General features: G+C 31.7%; 2 protein-coding genes and 1 long non-coding RNA gene across 3 annotated transcripts; 1 reads left to right on the forward strand and 2 right to left on the reverse strand.

The window, feature by feature from the left end:
• Positions 1-203: 203 nt before the first annotated feature.
• On the reverse strand, positions 204-3830 carry LOC110616716 (ubiquitin-60S ribosomal protein L40). Its single transcript, XM_021759188.2, has 5 exons — positions 3609-3830; positions 3383-3469; positions 3176-3278; positions 606-672; positions 204-485 (listed from the first exon to the last, which is right to left on the reverse strand). The coding sequence occupies exons 1-5, from the start codon at positions 3709-3711 to the stop codon at positions 459-461; spliced, it is 387 nt and encodes a 128-aa protein (XP_021614880.1). The 5' UTR covers positions 3712-3830; the 3' UTR covers positions 204-458.
• A 5532-nt stretch (positions 3831-9362) lies between these two features.
• On the forward strand, positions 9363-16974 carry LOC122723828. The gene is made up of 3 exons (XR_006351053.1): positions 9363-9496; positions 9950-10036; positions 16637-16974. It is a non-coding gene; the product is annotated as an uncharacterized LOC122723828 (long non-coding RNA).
• LOC110617337 lies at positions 10204-17464 on the reverse strand. The gene is made up of 8 exons (XM_021760065.2): positions 17352-17464; positions 16594-16935; positions 15970-16455; positions 12524-12679; positions 12334-12447; positions 12171-12218; positions 11655-12085; positions 10204-11047 (listed from the first exon to the last, which is right to left on the reverse strand). The coding sequence occupies exons 2-8, from the start codon at positions 16931-16933 to the stop codon at positions 10391-10393; spliced, it is 2232 nt and encodes a 743-aa protein (XP_021615757.2). The 5' UTR covers positions 16934-16935; positions 17352-17464; the 3' UTR covers positions 10204-10390.
• Between the last annotated feature and the right edge of the window lie 459 nt (positions 17465-17923).

Genomic DNA, 17923 nt, shown 5'->3' on the forward strand with positions numbered 1-17923 from the left:
CCACCAGTTCTAGTTCCGGCTCTTGGCTAGGTCTAATTCAGATTGATGGTATAGAGAAAGGATAATTTTATCTTGAACATTGACAATAAAAAATAATGACATTAAAGACCTTCAATTATGATAATTAAAATTAAAATTAAAGACAAAATAGTTCAATTATCCAAAAAAAAATACAAGAATTCAAATGTTATTAATAATAAAACTTGGAAACTAAACAATGAATTTTCCTATTACTAATCAGATGAATATGAGATTCGGATAGAGCAATATAGGGTGATACTCATGGATGGGAAAATTTCAAAAACCAAATAACAGCTAAACATTTAACAGCGTTCCGTCAAGGTCGAACATATAGAGAATTGCTAATCCAAAACTGACATTTCAATCAACCAGAAAGGTAAAATAACAGATCTAACACTTAAATGTTCAAAGCCCCCATATGCAATCTGCATCAGAGTCTACTTGATCTTCTTTTTAGGCCTCAACTGCAATGAAGATAAAAGAAAGTTCAAGCAGTCAAGGCAACAGTAGAAAGCTAAATATGTAGAAGCTAGGAGGACACCAAAATAATAACCATCGTTAATTTCAACAAAACAAGAACTTACCTGGTTGCTGTGACCACATTTTTTCTTCCTGCAATTTACAGCCCTTGGATGCAGACGAGCATAACACCTAACAAAAGCACAAGTCATTGTTTCATTTAACAATCCAAATAAACAGAAGACCTGAAATACAATACATGTGATCCAGATCAGTTCATTACGTGACATTAGAGCATCTGGAGGCACAAACAGTGAACTAGCTAGAGAGCACGTAATCAAAGCCACATGTAGAAAAGCATAATGTCTCTAATGTGTAATTTTTATCACTCACACAACGCATATGTATGCACCTAATAAAGCTGAGAATGGAAATCAATATTAGGAATAGGGACTCCACTAGTGAGACAAACGGGATCAGCTTGTAGTCCTATCAAGAAAACCAACAAGCAAAGCACAAACACAACTTCAAAATGGGGTTGAAAATTGAAATAGGAAAGGAGAACAGAAGAATAAATATGAAGAAAGGGACTACAAGGGCAAGAATAAATGGACAGTCATGGGCCAGTAGATTCATTTAAATCCATAGTACAAAGCCTAAGGAAATGATTACTTTTACATAGTGTTTGGTTCAATTTTATAATTAGAATTACGTGGAATTCAGTTGAATTCTAGATAGAATTCAATTGAATTCTAGATAGAATTCATTTCAAATGAATTTCACTGTTTGGTTTGATATAATTTAAAATATAGAATTCAATTGTATTCAATTGGAAAATTCTTATTCACAATAAATGTATAATAATTAACTACCAGCACTAATAATAATAATAATAATGTAAATCCTTTAATAATATATTGATAAAATCCATTGTTGTGAAAGGTGCGCCAGGTGCAAGGCGCACTAGGCTCCAAGGGCAATGACTGAAAGCCCTCCAGGCGGGTGCCGTTGCGAAGGCGCACCAGGCACAAGGCCATATCTATGTGCGCCTTTGTGTTCCAAGCACATCAATCCCAGTTCCACGCTTCCGGAAAATGCGAATGAGAAAGAGAAAGGAGAAGACGAAGAACATATCTAGGCACGTCTTTGTTTTCCAAGCACATCAATCCCAGTTCCACGCTTTCGAAAAATGCAAAGAGAAAGAGAAAGGAGAAGACGAAGAAGCAGAAGAAGAAACCTCTTGGAGCCTTAGTGCACCTAGAGCCTTTAATAACTATAATAAAATCAAAATACATAACATGAGAGTTATATTTGTGTGTACTCCTGTGTAAGAGAGTTTTCATTCCATTCAACTGATTCATGATTCAAGAAAGTGAAGGTGTAAGATAGATGATCGATCATTTAGTAATATCTATTACTTTTATTTAATATTTATAAATAATATAAAAAGTTTAAGAAGTATAATTATTTATTAAAATAATTTTTAATCATTTATTTTCTAATTATTAATATTTTTTAATGATTTATTAATTTTCAGTTATTTATTTAATTAACTAGTAAAATAAATGATAATTGAGAGGAAAAGTTTTGTTAGGGACATTTTAGTCCACAAAGCATTGTTATGCAAGTTTTGTGAAATTCATTTCAAATTCCATCAAAATTTGAAGGAATTGATTTTAGTTATAACCAATTCCATGGAATTCAATTGAATTCTAATTTTTCTTCAAACCAAACACACAAAACTTGACATTCAATTAAGAATTGGAATTGAACCAAACATAGTATTAGACTAGTTGTCACATTTCAAAAAAGTACAAATGATTCAGCTTGGAAGTTAACAGTCATTTAGTCACATAAAAGCTTAATATATTGTCTCAATCTGCACTACAATATTTTCTCAACAAATGCACTTTAGTAATTCTATCATCTATGGACAATAGATTGCCGAGGAAAAAATGTTGCATTCAGTCACCTCAAACAAATGCTGAAAAAAGATCTACCATCCTGGAAAATCAACAGAACATAATCCCAGTGGACAAAAACGAACAAATGGGAACTTTGGAAACTTGTATGACTATGACCTTTTGTGCACTTTTAAGGGCAAAGCAGCTAAAGTAAAGCTTGGTTCAATTCCATTCCATAAGATTTTGTGGAAATCAACTGAATTTTAGGTAGAGTCCATTTGAAATAAATTGCACTGTTTGGTTGGATACAACTTAAAATACAAAATTCAATTGTCTCATTTTTTTAAACAACCCTCAAATGTAAAATTAAAAGACTACAATTTATTTATTTTGATATGGGCTTTAGTCCAAAAAAAAAAAATTGTTATGTAAGTTTTGTAGAATTCAGTTCAAATTCCACCAATTTTTACTTATAACCAATTTCACGGGATTGAATGCTAATTTTTGTACAAGCCAAACTCATAAACATGAAAATTCGATGGAATTCTACAAAATTTTAAGAGAAGGAATTGAACCAAACATAGCCTAGGCACCCTGAAGTTATATTAACAGTTCATTATCTATAACAAGTTTCTATATTTAGGTAGGTTGCATCATGAACAAAAAGAAATGCCAACATATCCAAATAGAATATTATAACTGAACACTCAAATTAAAGTTAATTTTAAAAAAAAAAAAAAAAAAAGCTCCAAAGCAGTCCAATATAAACAAAAATGGTGAAAAAGACATACTTGCGGCAGATCATCTTGTCTTGATTGTACTTACGAGCCAAAGCCATGAGAGAAGGCTCTATAATTCCTCCCCTAAGCCTCAGAACAAGATGAAGGGTTGATTCTGCATAGTAGAAAATAAATTAAGTACATCTGAATCCAATTAGTTATCTAAAAAGTTCCGCAGATCAAGCTATCAAATTGATTGATTGATTCACATAGAGAGACCTTTCTGGATATTGTAATCAGCCAATGTTCGGCCATCTTCAAGCTGCTTCCCAGCGAAGATCAACCGCTGCTGGTCCGGTGGGATTCCTGTTAAACAATCGTCAATTACCAAATTAGTAGCTTACATTTTCAACAGATTAAAAGACAAGGGAAAAGAGTAAAATAAAGCTAAAAAACTCATTTTCTCAGGAAACAAACAGATGGTGAAACAAAAATAAGTGAATACCTTCCTTGTCTTGGATCTTGGCCTTGACATTGTCGATTGTATCGCTGCTCTCTACTTCGAGAGTTATGGTCTTTCCGGTTAGGGTTTTCACGAATATCTGCATCTTTTCGGCCCTTTCTTCCTCTTGTTTGCAATAGCAAGAGGGTCATTTTGAACATTAGGGTTTTATACTACCAGCTAGGGCTTTCTAAGTTCATTCAGTTACCTCTCATGGACAATTTATAATTTAACGCCTGAGTTTTATTGCTAATAACAATTTTATCTTTCTACTTTAAAAAGAGGATTTTGCTTATTATGGAATTTTTTTTTCAATAGATATTTAGGGGAGAGAGACAATTGAATCTTGATCGCTAAAAGATTTCTATTTATTTTTGGCCAATCCATATAGAGGGCAGGCTGTAGACGGGACTAATTTATTTTAGAAAAATTTAATTTTTAGGTATTAGTATTATTAATAAATTAATATTAATATTTTTAAAAGTATATTCAAATGTTATTATTTTTTCACTATCAACATAATAATTTTTTTATCTATTTTTTTTCGTTAAAAATATAGTAAAAAATTAAATTATTTTTTTTTCTCCTCCTTCTTTTTCTTTATTAGTTCTTCCTCCTCTTCTTTTTTTTTTTATTCTTCTTTAATTTTTCATTTTATTTTTCTTCATCATCTTCTTCTTCTCTTTATTCTTCTTTTTCTTCTTCTTCTCCTCTTGTTTTTATTATTCTTATTCTCTTTCATCATCACCATCTTCTTTTCCTTCTTTTTTAAGGAGGAAGAGAAGGAAGATAAGAGACTATTTTATTGATAAAAAAAATGATAAGAATATTTTAATAAATATGAAAAAAATAAGAACATTTTAATAAACTTTTAAAAATATAGGGACTGACTTGTTAATAATAGTAATATCCAATTACTAAATAAAAGATTTTATTTGAGAGCAAAATTAAATTTTAAAAATTTGCTCTCTCGTATCTATTTTTAACGAAAAAGATGATAGAAGAACTATTTCGTTAACGAAGAAAAAAATTAAGAATGTTTTAATAGATTTTTAAAAATACAGTAACTGATTTGTTAATAATGACAATATTCAGAAACTAAAATATAAATCTCATTTTATTTTATGCATTTAATAGAAGTAAATTATTAGAGTATATAAAATTATTGGAATAAAGGGATTTTGAAGAACAACAACAAATTTGTTAGTTTATTACAAACTAAATAGTTAGGTGTTTTTTATTCGCAGTCTCTCAATTTTAATTATATTTTCAATTTAATTACTAAACTTCAATTTCATAATCATAAAATTCCACATTATCTATTAATTTTTCAAGTTAATAAAAATAAAAAAATATTTTTTTTATCTTTTCTCTAATCGACCTCTCAATTTATTTATTTTCTCTTTATTTCATAAAAAATACATATTAATAGATTTAGCACAAAGAATTTTTAAAGTTTACTTATTATTTATTAAATGTATTATCTATTTATTATAATTTTAAGGAATTTTTATTTTTATTATTATTAGGTGAAATTTAGTCATTTTGATCAATTTGATTATTGTCCAAATTATACTGTCAGTGTCATTTTAATGGTTAACCTTTAACAAAGCATTTAAATAAAAAAAGCAGAAAAAAAGAAGAAGCTAAACTAGTTTATTTTTTTACTATTCATTAATTACATAATTTTTTTTTAAATATTAATATTACAAAATATTTAACTAAATAAAATATTTAAATTATGTTTATTAATGGTAGTTTTTTTTAAAATAAAACTATTGATTGTATCAACACAAAGAGAGACGATTATGTATAATAGATTTTTTAGTCAAAATGTAAGCAATTAGAGTAGTATTATGACAAACCCATCTAATAAAACTATCAGTTTTAGAGTTTAACAAAAATTTACAAACATTTAAAATTAAATCCGGTATAAAATAATTTGACAAATATACTTCTCAAGTGCCTATCCAAATCCTTACATATGAAAATTTTGCAAAGATGGTTCTCATTTTTTCTCATCTGTCGAGTATAAATCATTAAAGTCTTCTGAACAAAACCACGGAAGAAAATTTATACGAGATAAAACTCGAATAAAGTTTCAAGATTGACGTTATCGTTACGATTCCGAAAACCCATAATAACTAGTAAATCTTCATTGAACATGACCTTCCGAAACAACCGAATCAATAAAATTTGAAGAAAAGCCAACTACAGAACACATGATTCTTCTATATTAAACGAAAGGCTCCTCCCAATCCTTATGTATTGACTGAGAAACAACTATCAAAATGTAAAAAATTACGAAAAAATTCTATATGAAAACTAAAAAATGGGAATATTTCTGGAACTCTTAATAGAAATAACAATATTATCTTCTTTATCGATAGTCAATTGACGCAGATAGTCTTTCATGGAGAAGAGAAAAAAAGAAATTAGGTTTAAGGAAGAGAAAATGGCAAAAACATCCAATCACGAAAGTACCAAGGAGGGAAACTTGCGCATGGTAGCTTGTAATAATATTTAACAAAATATAATTAAATTAAAATAATAATATTTATAGTAATATTTAAAATGTTATGAATTATTTTAAACTAGTTAATTTTAAATATTTGTTTATTTAATATTTAATTACAAAAGTGATACGGGGCAACTAGCCTTGGATTTTACGGCAGAGTTGGACTGGGGCTAACTTTTATATTTTAATTATTATTTTAGATATTTTGGATATTTTTATTATTTTGCATATTAGAGTTTTATTTCTATTGTAAATAGCCTCCCTTGGCTATTAGGATTTTAGACTCCTATTAGGATTAGGATTATTTTGCATATTAGAGTTTTATTTCTATTGTAAATAGCCTCCCTTGGCTATTAGGATTTTAGACTCGTATTAGGATTAGGATTATTTTATTTCTATTATAAATAGTCTCCCTTGGCTATTAGGAACGGACTTTTCACTTTTCAATCTTTAAAGAATTTCAATAAGACTTTTAGTCTTTCAGCTTATCTTTTCTCTTATTTCGTCTTAACCAAACGATATTGGTTAAAACTCCTGACGGAGTCTAAATAGTCCTTCTTTTCTCCTATTTCGTCTTAACCAAACGATATTGGTTAAAACTCCTGACGGAGTCTAAATAGTCCTATATCAGATTGGTATCAGAGCGAAGTTCGACCATGGCAGATAACCAAGAGGCGCGACTTGCTGCGATTGAGGCATCCTTAGCAGAATTGAAGGAGATGATCAGACAACTGATCCTACAGCAGGGAATCCACCAACCCGCCGCTGCCGCAAACCCCCAACCAGTCGCCAATCCTGTGGCCGTCAATCCTGTGGCCACCATTCCTATGGCCGCCAATCCTAAGGTCACCTATGTGGTGAAAAAAATCTTATGTTCAACAAAACAGGAGGATGAGACGCAAAGGAAGAAGATTTTCCAGGCAAAATGTCGAGTAGGAGAGGCAATTTGCAGGCTAATTATAGATAGCTGCAGTCGTGAGAATCTGATAGCTAAGCAATTGGTAGAAAAATTACAGTTGCCTACACAGCCTCACCCCTCACCCTACAAAGTCGGATGGATCAAGGAAGGACCGACAATTGAGGTCAACAGAATCTGCAGCGTGCCTATCTCGATCGGTAAATCTTATACTGAACCTGTTAATTGTGATGTTGTGGATATGGATTGCTGTGGAATTTTGCTAGGTCGCCCTTGGCAATTCGACGTTGATGCTTTGCATAAAGGGAAGGAGAATTCATACATGTTCATGTGGAATCAAAAGAAGATTACTATCTTGCCTTCCGGTTCTGCGAAACATTCTAAGGTGGAAGGGAAGCATACTGTTGCTGTTTCTACGGGAGTGCAGAAGTTATCAGGCGCAGTTGAGAAATCTGAAGGCACACTAGCCTTATTGATGAGAGCAAAAGGTACAATGGAGGATGCACCATCTTTACCACCGCCCGTTAAAGAGTTGTTAAAGGAGTTTCCTAAGATAGTGGAGGAGTCATCAAAGCGTCCACCCCTGCGGGATATCCAACATCAGATTGATCTCATTCATGGATCAAAATTACCGAAACTGCCTCATTACAAGATGAGTCCAAAGGAGAGTGAAAACCTCCAAGACCAGGTGGAATTTGCTTACAACAGTATTGCAGCAAGCAACTTGGCAAAGCAGCACGTGGATGTTTTCAAACAGGAGCGTGGTGGAGGATAGAAAAAGCTTGACGCCAAGAAAATTGGTCCATTCCGGATCATTCAGAAGATCAATGACAATGCCTATGCTCTTAACCTCCCACATGAAATAAAAATTTCGAAGACGTTTAATGTGACAAATCTATTTCAGTACTACCCTGCTGATGACAACTCGAGGACGAGTTCTTTACAAGTGGAAGGGAATTATACGGGGCAACTAGCCTTGGATTTTACGGCAGAATTGGACCGGGGCTAACTTTTATATTTTAATTATTATTTTGGATATTTTGGGTATTTTTATTATTTTGCATATTAGAGTTTTATTTCTATTGTAAATAGCCTCCCTTGGCTATTAGGATTTTAGACTCCTATTAGGATTAGGATTATTTTGCATATTAGAGTTTTATTTCTATTGTAAATAGCTTCCCTTGGCTATTAGGATTTTAGACTCGTATTAGGATTAAGATTATTTTATTTCTATTATAAATAGCCTCCCTTGGCTATTAGGAACGGACTTTTCACTTTTCAATCTTTAAAGAATTTCAATAAGACTTTTAGTTTTTCAGCTTATCTTTTCTCTTATTTCGTCTTAACCAAACGATATTGGTTAAAACTTCTGTCGGAGTCTAAATAGTCCTTCTTTTCTCCTATTTCGTCTTAACCAAACGATATTGGTTAAAACTTCTGACGGAGTCTAAATAGTCCTTCTTTTCTCCTATTTCGTCTTAACCAAACGATATTGGTTAAAACTACTGACGGAGTCTAAATAGTCCTGCATCAAAAAGTAAATGGATAAAAATAAAAAATCTATTTCCATGTAAAGTATTAAAAGTTTTTATTTAATAATTAAAAAATAATAAAAATGAAATTTTATATAATGTGGTTAGGTATAAATTTTAAAATAAATTAAAATTTAATTAGAAAAATTAAATTATATGAAATGGAAAGAAAAATAATATTTTAATTAAATTAATCTTAAAAACTTATAATAATATATTAAAGAGAATTTAATAATATTTAAATTAAAATTAAAGAAATTTTTTTAAAAAATAAAGTTAAGTGATGAAATTGAAAATATAGTACAATTGAGGGACTATAATTAAAAATGATAAAATATTTGATTAACAAATGTACTTATGAGTGGACTAAATTACCGTTTATCTTAATATTTAATACTATAAATATTTAATTTTTAAATTGAAAAAATTAATTAAATTAAATTAATTTAAATTTTTATTTATTTTGATTCGATTTAATTTTTAATTTAAAAAAATTTTAATTATTTCTTATCACTTCGATTCTAATAAAAAAATTAAACTAAAATAATTAATAATAGTAATATATTATTTTTAATAATATAAAAATATTAAATTAAAATTAAAATATTTGAATTAAATTTTAAAATTTAAAGTATAAAAAATAAAAAAATTATTAAAATTTTAAATTGAAATAAACTAAATCAAACTAATAATTTAATTTGATTTTTAATTAAAATCAATTTAATTTTATAAATATTAATTTTAATTTTCTATTTATTAGTTCCATTTTTAATTAAACAGAACAAATGTTTATCGTAGGCTTAAACTCTCCTCAGTGCTCAGTCCTGGCCTCTCTTGTTTCTCAAGTCTTGACCGTGAAGCGTGAAGCACCAGACCTGTCCGCTCGTCATGTCGATTCCCTTCCTTTTTTCTCCTGATTGCTCTTGTACTAGCTCACCATTGTTGCCAGTACTTTTCTATTTAGTTTTTATTGTGAAAACGTGGGCATAAGTTTGGGTTCTTTATTGTTTCTTTAAATTTTGAGAAAATTATTAAGTTTATGTTCAATTGATACGGAAATGATGCGTTATCAATGAACTATCTGAACTGCAATTCAGTTGATAGCCAAATTCTAGTAAGATCTGGAAAATGTTCTCTGATATGAAAATAATGAATTGTCAGCAAGCTGCATGTACTCTTCACATTCAATTTTACATGCGCTGTCTTCCATTCTTACATGGATGCTTAGCATTGGCTTAGGATTCATACGATGAGCTCTTCCTTGGGATTCAGGGGATATCAGATAATTGGAGAAAATTAATTAATTCGTCCTTATTTGTGATTCTTTTCTTCTAGTGGCTTATTCTTTTTTCTTTTTCTTTTTTTTTTTTTCTTTCAGGAAATGGGTTGATGACATTAAGCAATTAGCAAAGGGGCTGGGAGAGAACTTCACTGATAGAGATGGTTGATGAAGCTGACCCAGATTGTAAGTTATTCTGCTTTTGTCCTGGATTCAGTTTGCAGAACTCTTAGTAGTGGTGTGTTGAAACTGTATTCACGAGGAATTACTTATTTTTTTCATTGTTGTAGTTTGTTGAAATTTGCACTCTTCTTAATAAAAACAAAACTTTACTCATTTTAACGTCTGAAGATTATTTGCTAGAAAATAAAACTAATAATTACAGGCTCGAAATTGTTGAAACTATAATAGAACATTTTGACAAAAATTACTTTTATAGGAATTATTTGAGAACTGAAAGTGAAACAGTGAAAAACTAAGAATATTATTGCTCACAGTCATAACATACATAGATGATAGAACACATAAAACAATTGAAATCTACTCATCAGCAGTTGAATCTAAACCCATTTCAGACAATTGTTCTTCTACATGTTGTTCTTTTGGTTGTTCAAATAAGCTGTGTTTGTTTGTGTTAATCACTACTCGAAATAGGAGTGGAAATTGAAAAAATATAAAGAAAGTAACGGGGATTGTGGAAAGAATAGTGAGTGGAATGTCAATCCAAGATAATCGTTTTTGGAGCAGAATAAAAATGCTAGAGCCAAAGGCTATCATCATGGTTACTACAGAGAAGAAAAGAGTAGAAAGGCCAATGATTAGTTTTCTGGGTAAGGACTTGAGGAAATCTTTCTCTGCATAACGTGAAGTGAGGATACCAAGAAATATTAGCACAGAAGTATTAGACAAGAAGAGTGATAGTGCATTTGTAATGACAAATATTAGAAATGCATCATAACCCAAGAATATAGGAATGCCTGTGTCATTTTTGGTGCCACCAGGAATTGTAAAAGCTGTTGTGAACACAACGGTGGCAATGAGAGCAGCCACAACCATACATGAAGCTGTGGTATTCTTCATCCATCTTTCACCTTCTTTCATCAACTCCGCATGTTCCTTGGTGAATAAAGTGCTAGGTGTATGACCATTTTCATTAGTTCTTTCCATGAACTTTGTTGGTACCATGCTTTGTATTTCCTAGGGCAAAAAAAAAAAAGTTCTTTTAATCAAGTTAATCTAGAGCCAATTTGGAATATTGCTATTTGAACTATCATTAAAAAAAAGGTTGGATGCGTAATTTGTCATTTCACTTTTTTACAAAAAGTTATTTTATCCTCTTAATTTTATCTTCATTTTATTTACACCAACTTTCAAATTGTGAATAACTTAATCCTACAATGCAAGTGAGAGTATATATCATCCCCTTCACTTTTTCAATTGTGAAATAACTTATTTCCGATGTTGTGGGTGCTAATGAATATCACCCTCCTGTTGCAGTGATTAAGTTATTCTATAGTTTGAAAGTTGAAGAGGCAAATAGAATAAAAATAAAGTTGAGGAGATAATGTGATTTTTAGTGAAAAGGTTAGTGGGTAAATTATGCATTTGGACAAAATAAGATCTTACATATAGAAAAAAAAAAGTTTATGTTAATTACATGATTTTAATTCAATTCAAAGTGCTTTAGTTATAAGAACATAGAAAGGGGTGCCTTTTTAAAAGGTGGATTCAACATGCAATATCAACCTGGCCATTAATTTATAAATTTAAAATCTAGAAGGAAAATTTTAAATATAAAGATTACCTTAAACCATTGTAATTCCTTTTGCATTTGTAGAGCTGCACCAGGGACCCGATCGAGTTGAAAGGAAGGGGACAGCTTAGCCGCCATATGTAAGAAGTTATTTGAAAATACATCTCTTTTTGTCACTATTGTGCGACGTTTTGCCCCCAATCCATAGATAAGGCTAAAAATTTTTTCTTGGCGAAGTAGGATTGCATATGCAAATAGTGTTCTTCCCTTGTTATCAACTCTCCATACTAATTCAGGGTTAGATTTGATTAGCTCCTGGATAAACTCAACTAGACCATTCTTTATTGCATCATAAATTATTAAATTAAACCTAAGATTCCTGAGTTCTTCGTTTCCTAATGTTGGTATTTCCTTGAGTAGCAATTTGAGGAGTTGCAAGGCTTGAGCATGTCTCTTCTTCATATCTTTTATTCTTTCAGGGACTACAATTACATGAAAAAGTTGAGAGATCAATACAATAATGAATGTTTGATTGAATGTTAATTGATTAAGTAGTTGATGGCTTACCAAGATGTTTTAGGGATCTCCAAAGCAGTGCGTGCGCTAAGTTGACAACTGTAAGAAAAATACCATATTTATAATAATATTTTAGTTTGAATTAATATGAAAATGAATTACTATTATTACTATGATACAACTTATTATATTTCTAGAGTCATTTAGGATATACCTTGTTTTCTTGTGCTTGTTCCACAACTTGAACCTTGCTTCCTATGCGTTTGGACATTCTCTTCATCTTTGGGCTTTGCGGGGTTAATATCATCTTGATAGGGTTCAGGAACACCTTTCATGCCATTTTATACTTATGTTTTAGCTATTTTTAAAGCAATGTATGGACACGTATTCACTTTTGTACTTACATGAGTATAACCATTGGTTCCAAAATCCAAGTGTACTTCCACTCAGAAATGCTGAAGTTTTATTAGCCAGCAAACTTATAGATAAATTTCTATGAAAATCCTCCATAAAACCAAGTCTTCGGTACTCCTTCTCCTTCAACAGATGCAGTGCTTCATCTTTATTAACAAATTATAAAACAATTATAAATTAGGGTATCAAAGATATAAACAAAATTAATTAAATTTATATAACTTCAAGATGCTAAAAGATATTAATAAGTTTTAAATTCGAATGTAAATTTAAGTTTTAAAATTAGAAATATACCACTAATGGTGGCTACGGGAATCAAATAGGCCCAATTTTACATCAAATCCATTAATTTTGGTCTCTAAAATCGAGATTCAAGCAGGGGCAGAGCCATGGCGGCATATTCTAAGCAATTAACGAGTCATGTGCTGAGATTAGAGGAGGCTATAAGAGGTGACTTGTTTGACCCCTAATGGCAGAATTGTTGTTTTCAAAAACAGGCCCCTATAGGGCTGCATCCTTTTGTGAAGGATTGAATCCCTAACAAGTTGAAAAGAGAGGAAAGGAATGAGAAATGAAAGAAACAACAGAAAAAGAAAGGGGGAGAAGTGAGAGAAAGAGAGTGACAAGAAGAAAGATTGATTAGTATTGATAATTCTCAAAAAGCCTTGCAAGATAGCTTCTTCTGAGATATATAGGTCTCAATAACTGCCCTAACAGAATCAACTACAGTTATAGCAGAATCAGCTACTACTGTTAACATCTTTCAACTACTTAACTATCGGAGACCACCCTAACTATTTTATTAATTCCACGTGTAATCGCCAACCCTCTTTACTCTCCTTACTGGTCATAATATTCCCCACTTCTTGAAATCATTATTGTCCTCAGGAATGAGTAATAGAAACTGCAACACCAATAAAACTGTTGCTTTCATATACAGTAATTGAGCAACAGAATTCAACAGACAAAAGCCAAAAGAATCAAAACGTTGAATTGGGTTTTTTTTTCCTGCACCATAGGAGATGATTTTTTTTCCTTGCCTTCTTGATATTTCCTATTCGTCCTCCATAGAAAGTAAGAAATCATAGGATAGAATCCACCCTCTTTCCATTTTAGCTGAACAATAACCACATTAGAGAGCTTTGACAACCCTGTTCTGTTTTCTCCTTATCAACAGATGCATACTAAAACTCAAATCTCTTTTCCTCGAAAAAAAAAAGACAACCGCCTTCACATGTTTTTCTCTTCAGCTGAGTTGATTGTCCTATATATCCATCAAATCAAGATTACTTTCATCTAATGTTGTATTTAGTAGTGGATGCTTGGCCCATAGGAATTGCAAGATAATGGCCATGCTGAACCAGGCTGCTTGAATTTACATGGCCAGCTTCTGAAATGTGTCCAAGCTTCGAATCTTGAGAACTTAGATTTTCAAGGAAAGCTTTAGAAATGTTACCATCCTCAAAACGTAGATTATTCTCATCATTTGCAACATAAGCATCATTCTCAAAGCTTTGCTGAATCAAATTTTCAAGAATTTGAAATTTTGGTTCCTTCTTTTGAACCAACTTCTTCTCATCTCCATTCCCATGAAAACTTTTCTTGTCATCAAGAGAAACAGTCTCCTTATTCTCGCTTGCCTTAGTCTTTGCAAATTCCCTGCCAGTACCCCGGGAAGTTTCCATTTCATGGTTTCTTTCTTCTTCTATATCTTCATCATTCTTCTCCTTAGTGTCCTCTCTTACACTAAATATATTAGCAAGAAAATCTTGCTCCATTTCAATAATGCCCTTGTCATTCTTATTGGGAGTTTTACTTGGAGCATCTTGGTCTTCATTTGGCTTGTTGGAATTTCCAAAAAGGTAATCTTGTCAGTTTTCCGTTCACTGACATCAGTTTTCTTAGATTTTCTCCATTACCAATCCCCTCGTCTTGCATTCTCTTAAGATGTTAAAGCACATCCAATAGGATCTTTTGTTGCCAAGGTTGTAGTTCATTGGACTGATTGTAGCAGTGGTAGGTAATATCTCTTTAGCATTCTGACACCAAACAGAGAAGTGGCCTTTGAAGCTTTGTAATTGATGAATTACAAAAGGAAAATGTGTTAGATTTGTGATTCATAATCTAGTGGGATACTCTTTCCTAAGTAGAGTGTTAGAGTGGAGGATTTATTCCTCAACAGGTGGAGGACTATAAAAGGTAGATTTGTTGTTTATATGTTATCCTTTGAATAAGTTTCTTAATTAGTTAGGACTAAAGGGTTTAATGCTATAAATAGAGGTATGGTTGATAGATTATTTGGCTCTTCCCAATCGAAGAGAAAGGCTTTGTTATTTTTTCAGGTGCCCAGAACGCTAGAGGGGAGAAGCAAACCGAACCTCTAATCGACTTATGTACATGTTCCTGCGGCTCGGATGAGTATTCTTGTTTATATCGCTACGACTATCAACACTTTCTTTTTCCTATCAACAAAACATCCCCTTTTTCTTCGCTCTTCCGGAACCGGTGCAGAAATGGGTGCTTTTTTTACGTTGTTTACCTTAGTTACTGGGGGGTCTTAGGGAAGAACTATGTGGGGAACCTTTTGGGTGTGTGATGCTCATTTAACTTCTGTATTCATCTCGTTCCTTATTTACCTGGGTGCATTGCATTTTCAAAAGCTTCCTGTCGAACTGGCTTCTATTTCAATCTGTGCCGGACCGATGGATATACCGATAATCAACTCTTCAGTCAACTGGTGGAATACATCGCATCGACCTGGAAGCTTTCTCTCATACCAATTTTTAAGGATTGAATCCCTGTTCCCTAACAAGCCAGAAAGAGAGGAAAGGAGAGAGAAACAGAAGAAACAGCAGAGAGAGAAAGGAGAGAATTGCAGAGTAGACAGAATTAGAGAGAGAGAGAGAGAGAGAGAGGAAGAAAGAATGATTGATTAGTATTAATTTGTATTTTCCTTATTAATCATAACACCTTTTTTATTTATTTATTTTTTAATAAGCTAATTTTTATGATTAAAAGTGGAAAAGCGTAACAGAATAAGCCATACTAATCCAGGATCTGGACATCTTTTAGATGGTTGTTTTCTCTTAAGCTTCTCTTGCAAGTCTTGAGCAAACTCATCGTTGTTCTAGACTTTTTCTCTGCTTCTTTCACTAGTTTTCTTCTATATAGATTTTCATCATGGTCCCCGTTTGCAATATAATAGGCTCATAGTTTGTCAGTTTTCATCTGTATAGTTTCTTATCATTGATCTCTAAAGAATTGGCCCAATTATTAAGGGGGATGGCTCCACCCCTAGATTCAAGATCAGACCTATTAGAATTCTTTTAATTCTAATTCTATACCTATACTGAACTATAAATAAGCCTTCCTAAGAGATTATTAAAAATATTACATTGAAATAATTTTGGTGTAAGAAAAGAACAGAGTGGCATACCATAAAGTCCATCAGAGATGAAGCAGTTTAGAAGTGTAGCACCATTCTTATCACCCCTTAGTGGACTGAGATACTGAATGGGAGTTTTCTCAAGAAGATAATGTATTGTTTCTCTTTGGTCAAATAATGAAGCTTCGACGATTGGAAGACGGCCATCATAATCATTTCCTTTGGTAACCAAATTTTTATTCTTTGCCAACATCACCTTCATCATATCTATCCTTCCATTCAAGGCTGCAAGAGTAAAGGCTGTATTGCCATAATTGGATGTCATTTCCAAGTCTTCTTCTGACATTAACTTCACCAACTGTTCTGCAATCTTCCATTTTCCAGACAATACAGCCACTTGAAGAGCATTAAGACCCATCAATGATATCTTTTTCCTAACATCATTAGGATTCTTTGATAGCCATTCTTCAGCTGTATTCCAATCTCCCTTTTCTATTGCTTTGCATAGGGTTTTGTATTGAAGGATGCTTGATGTTTCTACAATAACATATGCATATTATATTTAAAAAGAAGAATTCCCTTATATATATATATTTGTGTGTGTGCATATGTATATATATCTGTATTTGTTGATTATCAAAATGGAAAATTTTTTAAAATTTAAATAGCAAGTACCTTCTTCCTTGTAATGCTTAACCTTGGAGGGCTTCTCGGCCAGGTGCTCCCAAACAAATTTGGCGGAATCAACTTCACTGGGATACTTCCTCATCAAATTTGAAATGGTGTCTTCCTCACAAGAATTTTCAATGGCATGTAAAGCCATAGCATTCTTCTTGATCCAATCCTTGTAGTTGGGATCATTTGCTTGGGGTTTTTCTTCCTCTCCAAACACTATGCTCCCCAAGTCTTGACCGATCAGGTAATGTTTCATGCATTCTTTCCAATTCTCAAAATTAGCTTCCATTCGCTTTTTGATGACAAGGCTACCAAATCCACTAGTATTTGTTGTTGCCATGGCTACTAGGTCAAAATTCAAATATATAGTTATTTTCTTTTCATCATTCTTAACAAGCTTTTATCTTTAGGGAAAATTACTATTTAATTTTTGTTGTATGATGAATCTAACTTGTTAGTCCCTGTGGTTTTAAAAATATACTAAATGCTCCCTATGGTTTTGAAAACTCAATTAAAAGGTCTCTCCTGTTAAATTTTGACAGAAAAATAAATAGTAATTTTGTGATACGACAAAAAATAAATAGTAATTTTTCCTTATCTTTAAAATGTAAGCAAATAAATAAATAAATGAAAGCTAAATACCAAAATAGGCGATTGATTACAAAAGGCAGCATTGTTCTAATTATGTCTTTATGAACTAAGGAAAATTATAAGAATTACTAAATTAGGAATAAAACTAAATGCACCCATTATCTTACCAAATTTGGAGAGATGAATAAGTTGTCCTAAGCTTCCAGCTGTTAAATGCCTTTGGACACAATGGATTCAGAGAGGCCATATATATATTTATATACAAAATCAATGTAGCTCTTAACTATGTATTGATAATGGACATTTTTGTTGATGTTATTCCCTTTTCCATAACCTCAAAAGAAAGTTATCCTTACTGTTTATGGAATTTTCTTTTTTTTTTTTCTTACTTTGTATTTCTAATGAATTAATATATTATATGAGTGTTCTTTAATTCCTTTTATTTTTATCATTTATTTTATACTGTGTGTGTGAAAGGGAGAAAGTTTATTGTGTACTTGCGGATGCAGAGGGAGATATGAAAGGATTTCATGAAGAGAGAATAACTTGCTCTTTCCATTATTTTTGAATTAGATTCTGTTCTTGTATACATGTGTGTGAAAGGTAGAAAGTTTAATGATAAATTAGAACCTATTAATAGAAAATTAATGGAAAGAATTTACTTTTGAGATAGAAAGAAATGTGAAAAATTTGATGAAAAGAGAAATTCCATTAATTTAATTAGAACCTATTCTTTCAT

The sequence above is a fragment of the Manihot esculenta genome, chromosome 6 (assembly GCF_001659605.2).
Source record: "Manihot esculenta cultivar AM560-2 chromosome 6, M.esculenta_v8, whole genome shotgun sequence".
NCBI classification, from domain to species: domain Eukaryota; kingdom Viridiplantae; phylum Streptophyta; class Magnoliopsida; order Malpighiales; family Euphorbiaceae; genus Manihot; species Manihot esculenta.

Excerpts from the sequence above, each read along its gene's own strand:
- LOC110617337 (XM_021760065.2), bottom strand. The coding sequence starts at position 16,933 with ATGGCAACAACAAATACTAGTGGATTTGGTAGCCTTGTCATCAAAAAG. Across the intron at positions 12,680-15,969 it reads CATCTCTGATGGACTTTATG|ATGAAGCACTGCATCTGTTG; the intron begins GTATGCCACTCT and ends TTGTTAATAAAG. Across the intron at positions 12,086-12,170 it reads GAGATCCCTAAAACATCTTG|TCCCTGAAAGAATAAAAGAT; the intron begins GTAAGCCATCAA and ends ATGTAATTGTAG.
- LOC110616716 (XM_021759188.2), bottom strand. The coding sequence starts at position 3,711 with ATGCAGATATTCGTGAAAACCCTAACCGGAAAGACCATAACTCTCGAA. Across the intron at positions 3,470-3,608 it reads CAAGATCCAAGACAAGGAAG|GAATCCCACCGGACCAGCAG; the intron begins GTATTCACTTAT and ends ATTGTTTAACAG. Across the intron at positions 3,279-3,382 it reads TGATTACAATATCCAGAAAG|AATCAACCCTTCATCTTGTT; the intron begins GTCTCTCTATGT and ends TCTACTATGCAG.